Raw genomic sequence first — 9,610 nt, forward strand, 5'->3', positions numbered from 1 at the left:
TGCAGGGGCTGAATCTACAGAAGACAGCCCCAGGAAGGAAAGCTTCTCACAGTCCAGAGAGGTGAGTATCTGCAATGCTGCAGAGGGTTATTGCCCAGCATTCACAACATTAGTAGTACACTGAGCAATTGAAAACCCCACAGTTTTATCATGACAGTCAGCTTGAGGGGGGAGGAGCAACACAATGTCTCCTCAATAGGCGGCTCCGGATTCTATCACTGGATCAGATGGAGGTGAGTTTATTACAATAAGTTTTTAGCTGGGTGTGGGTACAGTCATTGCTATCCCATGAAGTAGACCCTATGCTAAAAGGGTGCAGACTTTATAGTTACTCATGACCACATGGGTGGATTAGGGATGCAGACTATTTGAACTTTCAACCTTGTGCCTTTAAGGTCACTCATGTCACACTATATTATGCCTAGATCAGTAATTTGATCCAATTTGATATATTTACAGCTCATATCTAGCAGTATATAAAAAATTATATAATGCCAATAATTATCCCAATAGATAATGGCTTCACATCATTAATTCACTTCCAGATATACATATCATAAAGAAATTTAGAGTCTTGTGGTTAGAAAAAGAAAGCGCTGGGTATTTCTGAAATTGAAAGAGGCACATAGTAATGAAGTACCGATGTACTATAACAACAGGCTAGACCATTTTCTCTGATAGTCCACCTGCAAAAACCACATTGATTAATATATTTTGCTTTCAATTCCTGTGTAAAGGAAACTGTAGTGCTAGGGTCTCGCAACACAACTGTTAATGTGCAAAGTAGTATTCCAGATGCATCTGTCTACAGAATATAAAACTGATCTAAAATGTCTTCCATTTTACAGCTTCGTGAACATTTGGCCAAAGGTCAGCGTTTGTTGGCGGGGCAAGGAATGTCTCATGTAGTTCGAAGTATGTTGGAACTGGTGTCCACCAAGAACTACTACAGTGGGGACCTTCTTTTTTGTGTTGAGATCTTGCGCAATGTGACTGACACTTACAAAAGAGCCACCTATATACCCTCATTTGAAGATATTCAGGTAAGACAGATGTTAGCAGGATTAGCTCAGAAATCAGAATAGTGGTATACATTTACCTATGCTCCATTTCCTGACAGAGATGAGTTGACTTGTGATAATATATTAACCGACCTGTCAAAATGTTCTCGTGCATTAAAGAAAACCTGTACTTAGAGAATATAGAGGTTTGCCATTGCTGATCTTTCCTTCTAAAAATACTAGATGCCTGGCTGCCATGTAGATGCAATGACGTCAATAGATTCTAAGGTATTGACCTGGAAATAATATGAATAGATTTCCACAGGAGCTAGTTCTAACCAACTCTATTAATTCAATAAAAAAAAAAAAGGTTGGACATGTTTCTAAATGCACAAAATATAATTGGCTATTATTATTTATATGAAATCAAATTGGAACCTGATCCAGGGCATATCTAATCATCTCAGGTGATCAGGAAGGAATTTTTGCTTATTGGGGCAATTTGGACCTCCTTTTATAAGCATTTTTTGCCTTCCTCTGGATCAACTCTGGGACTAGGGATCTTAGAATGCAAGTAGTTTATTTTTGTTTTGTGTTTGAACTTGATGGACATGTGTTTTTTTTTTTCAATCTGGCTAACTATGTAACCATGTGGAATCCGAGTTTCTGATTCTGATTCCACAACTATAGGCCCGTGTATGATAGTCCAAACAAGTCCCAAATCCAGTTACTATGGGATGCGCAAGCCTCATAAGATAAACAAAAAATGTACTTTACCTACCCTGATTGAGCCAAATCCACTTTCATTTTGTGTTTAACTTGTTCACCCTTCTAAACCTTCCCAGCTCAAAGTGGGAAGGTTTAGCAAGGAAGTGGTATTATAACAAAGTGGAATCAACTGGGAACAACAGCAACTCAGCCACGAAGTGGTAGGCCACGTTAAATGACAAAGCGGGGTCATCGCATGCTGAAGCGCACAGTGCGCAGAAGACGCCAACTTTCTGCAGAGTCACTAGCTATAGACCTCCAAACTTCATGTGGCCTTCAGATTGGCACAACAGTGCGTAGAGAGCTTCATGAAATGGGTTTCCATGGCTGAGCAGCTACATCGAAGCCTTCCATCACGAAGTGCAATGCAAATTGTTGGATGCAGTGGTGTAAAGCACGCCGCCACTGGACTCTAGAGAAGTGGTGACGTGTTCTCTGGAGTGATGAATCACACTTCTCTGTCTAGCAGTCCGATGGATGTGTCTGGGTTTGGCGGTTGCCAGGACAACGGTACTTGCCTGACTGCAATGTGCCAAGTGTAAAGTTTGGTGGGGGGAGGGGTTATGGTGTGGGGTTATTTTTCAAGGGTTGGGCTTGGCCCCTTAGTTCCAGTGAAGGGAACTCTTAAGCCATCAGCATATCAAGTCATTTTAGACAATTTAATGCTCCAGTTTCCAGATTAGTGACTGAAAAAGTATTTAAACCAGAGACAGCCAGACAGCTAATATTCTTAGAAAGAGGTCAGCTGTGGGAGCCATTGTATTTCTCTTCCCTGCGTTTTCTGATTTTGGCCAAAATTGTTGTCAATTGTGTAGATGGCACACATGGTTCAAAGGGAAATGTGTCTTTATTATGGATGTGTTATTAGTTGCTGTGTACGCAGATCAACATTCACAAATGATGCCTCATCTCTATGATCTAGATCCCTTGGCAAATGATTTTCTTGTGGAAATTGTGTACTTAATTTATAAATCTTTAGCTATGTAGCTTGTCGGCAATTACCCCTTTCCTACTGGCAGCATACTAATTTATGCTAACTTCACTAATTTATGAGAACTGGAACCAAAATGGAACACCGTTGAAAGCAAAAAACAAGACAAATATAGTTCTACTATTAAAAACTCCACATTAGCTCCATCTTTCTTTGCTCTGTTTTCAAAACTCTTGACACCATTATCATACCTACCAACATTTCAGTCCTGATCATTGGGACACAGTAAACCCCACCCACAGTCTGCCTTGTTGGTTATGTGTTTAGATGTAGCACTGAGATCTTGAGGAATGCTGAATTAAGTTTTACTTGCTTAGAAGAAGATTATAACAGAATACAGCCTTATACGACATACAGAGAGAACGTCCTGTGTATATCATAAATAAGCATGAACACTACTTGTACTACAGTGCCTTCTACAGCTCAAAAGACATAATATATGCTGTAGTATTTCCAACATGCCAAAGGGTCCACCAGACAGCCCCATCAGACCCCACCCACTTACCATTGTGACGCAGCCAAACCTTGCTTCAAATTATGCAGGAACCAGTCAATTCTAGTCATAGCTCCTAGTCACCATACTGAATGCCTTATTGAGCTACTGCACATGCACAGTCGTTTTTAAAAAAAGGCGACACTGAGATCCCAGGACATTGGCCGGGACACAGCATAATCGGGACTGGGATCCAAGATGTGGGACCGTTGCAGCAAATAAAGAACAGTTGGCATCTATGCATTAGATGCTTCCCATTAGCAGTGCCTAATGCATGAATGTTTTCTTTTTACTCTGAGCAACCAGCCATACATTGTAATTTTCTCAATGCAACTTCCTTTCATACAGTTTACTCTTTTGGAACTTGACACATATTTATTCTTGCATATCTTTTCTTTAAAACTTTCTCTCTCCCTCAGTCATGTTTATGATATGCATGCAATAAAGTAGCCAGCATCACGGTTTTTGATGCCTGGTCATGTCCTCTTGTCTGTTGCACATTCTTCCGTGAGTTCTGGCATAGAAGGCTTCTTGTAGCTCCATGCGTAACATGCAGACCAAGCCTGTAAGTGCTGTCACAGTGAGTTGTAGCACAGACATAAAAGGCTCTTTTGCTTGTTAACAGAAATCATGTTGTGTATAATGTGATATTACGACCGACATACTGTGCTTTTCAGGCTGCTCTCTCTCATTATTCTGTTGCCCTCCTTTCTCATCCTCCACTATTTTTCTTATCTCTGTGATTTTTCTCTTATCGTCTCTTTTAGATTTTCCCCAAATATCTTGTTTATTTGATCTTCCTTTCAGTTGTCTGTATTTCTTTACCCTTGAGCAGAATATTCTTTTATGATTACCCAAGGTTTTATTTTGTTTTATGGACTGTCTGACTTCACTTACACCACATATTCTTATTTTATTAAACAAGCTATTTTGCCTTTTTCTACCTTGTGTTTCCCATCACAAGAGGTAAACGCAGACGACTGCATATTCTCTTTACAGTACCTTGCCAAAGGAACATACAAAAAGTATACAGGGACAATCCAATAAAAGTTCAGCAGCTTGCAATGAAGAAGTAACATATGATTACAAATTTGCATTTAAAAGAAATCGCTGGATGCATTGTAAACATCTGCCAGCATACTGGAACATTACTATTTTTGAAAGTACAATAGCTCATTTAAAGTAGACCTTTCCTGCCTACAATAACATTTTCTGCATGCAGATCTAAACAAATCAAGTCATTTTTAAATAAAATATGTATTCTTTTACTTACATATAATTGAATTCCTCTTCCAGTTCGTTTGAAGCACTAGTGATGTAGCCCTGGCCTCCCAGATGCCTCCTGTGATGTCCACGTCACCATTGCCTTCAATGGAGATCGCATCAGTATACTGAGAGATCTTGTGAGGTCTCACTTTCTGTATCTGCCTTTGCTCCTTCATTTTCCTAAGGTGTATTTAAAGCCAAAACATTTTCTAATTTTTGGATGGCATTGGGAAGGGATTGAATCCGTGTCAGGATTGTACTACTATCCGGGGTGTAGCTCATGTGAATTACCTTCACTTCCTGTGCTGCGGACAATGTTGTACCAGGCAGGAAGTGAGGGGAACTCTTTAAGAGCAACACAGACAGAAATAAAAATTATTGTCTTTAGTAGAGTAGGGGAAGGCTAGAATACCTGCGATCTAGTGCACTGCTAAAAAAAATGCAATATGTCTGCTGTGTTGCGGTGTGAATGGACAATGGTTTTTGCATGTGCCCTAGGAGAAACTGGTGATGTTGTGTATTTGCTGAAAAGTGTTTTTGTGCATGTGAAAAAAAAATGTTTTGGTAAAAGAAAATTCTGGTGGGCTACTCCAGGTGTTGTAAACTGTTTGTGCTGTGATTACAACCATTCAGAATTCCTATTTTATGATTCTATGGTTTCTTTCTTTGATATCACTTGCTGAGATTTGATGTGATACAACTGTAATTGATGAGAAAGACTATAATGGACAGTGGGCTTACAGAAGGATCTGCACCAAACATACTGACCCCACACTTACAGATAAGTGTTTTTGCAAAGTCCTTCAGTAAGCTCTCTGCCATGCACCTTCTTCTGGTTTGGAATCTCCCTTTTTTATCAGTGTCAACCTTATCTAATACATTTTCAGCAATCAATAGGACTTAAACCAGTTGGAAAAGCTAACTTGACGTGTATTTCCATTTTTGCAGTAAAAATTAAATTTGAGAAAACCCCTTTATATGTTTGTTATATGTTCTCATTCACACAGCATAACAAAAAAATAATTATATATGTCTTACCCTTTAGTTGTTTTGTTGCAGCAGGCAACATTGTTGAAACAAGGTTTATTCTGAGCACCTGAAATTTGTGGATTGTGTTTACCTTATTAAGTTCATTAACATACAATGCACAAGCCAGGATTGTAATCCTTTTAACTCTTTGTTCGGACATGCACTGTTCAAATCTACTTTACAAATTATAATGAACAAACACTCCACCCCTAACAACCCCTCCCAACATTACATAGAAGGAGAAGCAAGTTAACCCTTGAGAAACCAAGAAACCCTAACCCAAGTAAAAACAAGTTAAACTGCAAGAAGCATTTTTTTGTTTTATTTTTAGCTTATGCTATGTAAATGGGAGCATGTAACAAATATAAAATAGGTGTTATTCCAATTTGTCTTCAAAAGTTGAAATACACTTTAAGGCCAGCGGGAAAAGTGTTTAGATGGCCTTTGATTGAGGATTTGGTTTGGTGGATCATGATGAAGAACCTTTCCGAGGGACTTAGTGTTCTTCGCTGTAAAGCATATTGGTGGTGGATATAGGAATATCTGAATGTTGATGATACATAGATTAAATAACTGTTATTTCATAGATCCTTATACGTGCTCCTATGCACCTTCATTTGCATATATATGATGTATTATTTATTAATAGTGCTGTATTATTTACATGTTTGTTGTTCAATATAGCTTGTTTACACCACACAAGGCTACCATGTGCTTTGGTCGTAATTAAAACACGTTGCAGTGCTTGCTCTCTTTATTCCCTTTTTTAATCAGAAACGTTTTTATTGAGTTTTGATACATTACAGGAAAAGAAAACAATCAGACAAACATTTGCCTGTGATCAGAGTCACATGTATACACAATGTGGATTTAGCCCGTTACATCTAATCAGTAGAAAAGCAAGATGTGTAACAGCTCCACATTGGGTCAAAACATACAAAAATAAAACAAAGGAAGGAAAATAACAGTCAATATTGTTAATATTATTCTTATCCTACACCATCACTAAAGACGAAATCAAGGTCATCAAACAAAGGGATACCCACTCACACAATGATCTGAAAGTAGGGTAGGGCTCTTCCAGTCACAATATAACCTAGAGGGTAAGCAAAGGCATTAGGCCGCAAGCGCTAGGGGCTGGAGTGTGTAAATGTAGAAAACCAAGCAGTCCATGGTCTCCAGAGGGTATGAAACCGCTGAATTTTAAAGGCCATAGTTCTCTCAAAATTGTAGAGGAGTTGTACTAAGTGGGCAAGGTGGGTAATGGAAGGACCTTCAAGTGTTTTACAATTTCTGGCAATAAGGAGACACGCTGCTAGTAGAACGTGAGTAATTGTATTCCCTTTTTGAAACATATGTAATTGTATGCACCTCAGCGTATTGCAATGTGTTACATTGGGCTGGACCACTGCACAATTCCTATTTTTTTCAGCGTATACCAACACAATGTATTGGTGTGAACTGAAGCCACAGGACATTGCCTTGTTCTTGCATTGGGTTTGAATTGGAATTAATTGAGTCTGAAATCAATGCTGCCTAACACACCCCAATGCTGCTGGTGTAAATGAGCCTTTAGGGTGGTTGTACAGAGAGAAGAGATATGATATACAGTATATATATCGGGCCGTCTCTATAATGAGGCAGCCTGAGGAGGTTACCTCAGGCGGCATCTCATTGAGTCACTTGGGGGGTGGCAAGTGTGCCTGCCACCCCCTATCCAACCAGACAGTCCCAAGTTACTAAGATCTCTTAGCAGCCTGTGATGCTCTGGCTGGCGTCCCAGCGAGCTCACTGATGTCACTGGTTGACAGGAGCTGAGTGGGACGGTCCGGCTAGCGTTGGGCCCAGCGTAATGTTCGTCACGAGCACCCTCTGGGGACTGTTTTTAACTTGAGCACTTGAGACAGTTTCATTCGTTTTTGTGCTGCCTAACATGAAAGTGCTGGGGACCTCCTTTAGTATTGTTTTTTATATACGGTATACTGATAGAGAGGCTTCCAGGTGTAGAGTGTCAGAATAGTGCTTATTTATTCATTTTGTAACTAGTTTATATTATATTCCTATGTATTTTAGTAACTGTTCACTTTTCATGAGAGCGTATTACCTGTGACGGGATAGGTTTCTGCAATCTGCACATGAAATCAAAGACAGCGTGAAATGACAGCGGTCTGTCCATGTAGAAATAAAAAATGCATCTTCAGTATATGTGTAACTTAAGATTCCTTCTTCTCTTATCTATTGTCTTTTTAATTTTCACTGACTTAATCTCTCTGTCTTCCTATACAGAAGTTTTTCCATGCTGTCAGCCACATACTGGATGCGGATAATAGAGAGAAGTGGGAGGACGCACAGCAGGTGGGGAGCAGTGACGCTGAAGCAGTTAACTGCAGATCTGTGATGTCTGCCTGTGGCGTGGGTGTGTGTGTGTGTGTGTGTGTGTGACAACCAAGGGATAATACGCACATGCTACAAGAATGTTGTCAATGTAATTACATGAATACGAGATTAATTCACCTGTTATGGAGCAAGGAATTGTACAGATACATGAGCTTTGCTTGTGGGCAGACAAAAATCACTGATGTCACATCATCTTTTCAGTAAACATAGGTAATTTCAGAAAGGAAGGGAAGTGACACTGGTATGGGAGCTGTAGGAAGTTGCACTGCTATATTAGTACATGTTTGCTTTAGGCAGAACGCACACATTATCTGCCTTGCAATTTGATTTTCATTAGAACTGAATTCTAATTCAGAGCGTTCATTGTAACCAAGGTTACATAATATACTTTCAAAAAAAAAGCATTTGTGTACAGGAAGAGACTTGAGACTCAAGACCCGTACAATGCTGCCAAAAACAGTAATTTCCTGAATATAATGGAATTTCTTGCAACGAGAAACAGCTTCACCTTTACTTCGGTTTCCTTATGTCTGCTATGGCATGTTAAGAGCAAGCATTCGGAGGAAGTAAAAGCTTTAAGCCCTAATTTACACCCGAGGAATTTGTTTTCCCAAAGCACAATAACTCTCAACACAAAGATAGGTGTATGTATAAAGTCACTCACACTCCAATAGAATTTCAAGTCAAAAACGGTTTATTGACTCGATTGCTATCACATCATATAGTGACGTTTCAGAACAACAGCGGTTCCTTCTTCAGGCAAACAGAAAACACATTCTGTTTGCCTGAAGAAGGAACCTTTGTTGTTCCGAAACGTCGCTATATGATGTGATAGCAATCGATTCAATAAACCGTTTTTGACTTGAAATTCTATTGGAGTGTGAGTGACTTTATACATACACCTTTCTTAGATTGCAGAGGCATCTGCAGTCACTTTGGCACCTACCCGACTTTAAGGGTATTATTCGGTCAGGAGTGCGATGGGTACATTGGATTTTGGTCTCAACACAAAGAGTCCCATTATGTACACTGGTGCCTGTTCACACCTTAATGTGATGTGACGCTTTTTGCATGTACGTAAGCTCAAGCACATGAACTTTTTTTGGGGGGAGGGGGGAGCAGAATCATTCCTTTTCCACCCCATAGATTTCATTTGGAGCATCTGAAAACACATAAGAAAAGTGTTTTAGGTCATTTTTTAGCCTAGCAACCTTGGACCTGTGAACAAAATGGAGAATTCAGCTATACATGCTGGAAGTGGGGACTTTCATCTGCCTGATGAGGGCCCACAGGTACCTCTATGACCCAGTGATAGCCATGAGAACCGTGGCAAGCAGTAGAGGGCCTGGGAAGATGTTGGGCTTGAAGTTTTCCTGGATTGGAAGCCCCAATAGTACAAGATACCACATAGAATAAAAAGAAAGCAGATGCAAGGCCAACAATGACATATGATGTCACATATGACGTTACAGGTGATACTGCTTTCCACTGGCCAAAGCAAAAATGCATGAAGCTTGAAAACACATGTAGAATGCTTCAAAAACATGAAACAATATGCATAAACGAGCAAAAAAAGCATGAAATCCCCTGACAATGTGTATGCTGATACTGTAAATGGGGGCTTGCACATACATTTACAATATAATGATATCATTAATTATATTA

At 39.6% G+C, this 9,610-nt stretch overlaps 1 protein-coding gene across 1 annotated transcript in view; it reads left to right on the forward strand.

Annotated features, from left to right (window-relative positions):
- Positions 1-9,610, forward strand: part of ADGRB2 (adhesion G protein-coupled receptor B2) — a 204,754-nt gene that overhangs the window by 136,908 nt on the left and 58,236 nt on the right. Inside the window, exons 9-10 of the mRNA XM_018576759.1 lie at positions 849-1,043; positions 7,835-7,903. Coding sequence (XP_018432261.1) covers positions 849-1,043; positions 7,835-7,903 — 264 coding nt within the window. The remainder of the gene's footprint in view (positions 1-848; positions 1,044-7,834; positions 7,904-9,610) is intronic.

The sequence above is a fragment of the Nanorana parkeri genome, unplaced genomic scaffold (genome assembly GCF_000935625.1).
Source record: "Nanorana parkeri isolate BGI_ZX_2015 unplaced genomic scaffold, ASM93562v1 scaffold76, whole genome shotgun sequence".
NCBI classification, from domain to species: domain Eukaryota; kingdom Metazoa; phylum Chordata; class Amphibia; order Anura; family Dicroglossidae; genus Nanorana; species Nanorana parkeri.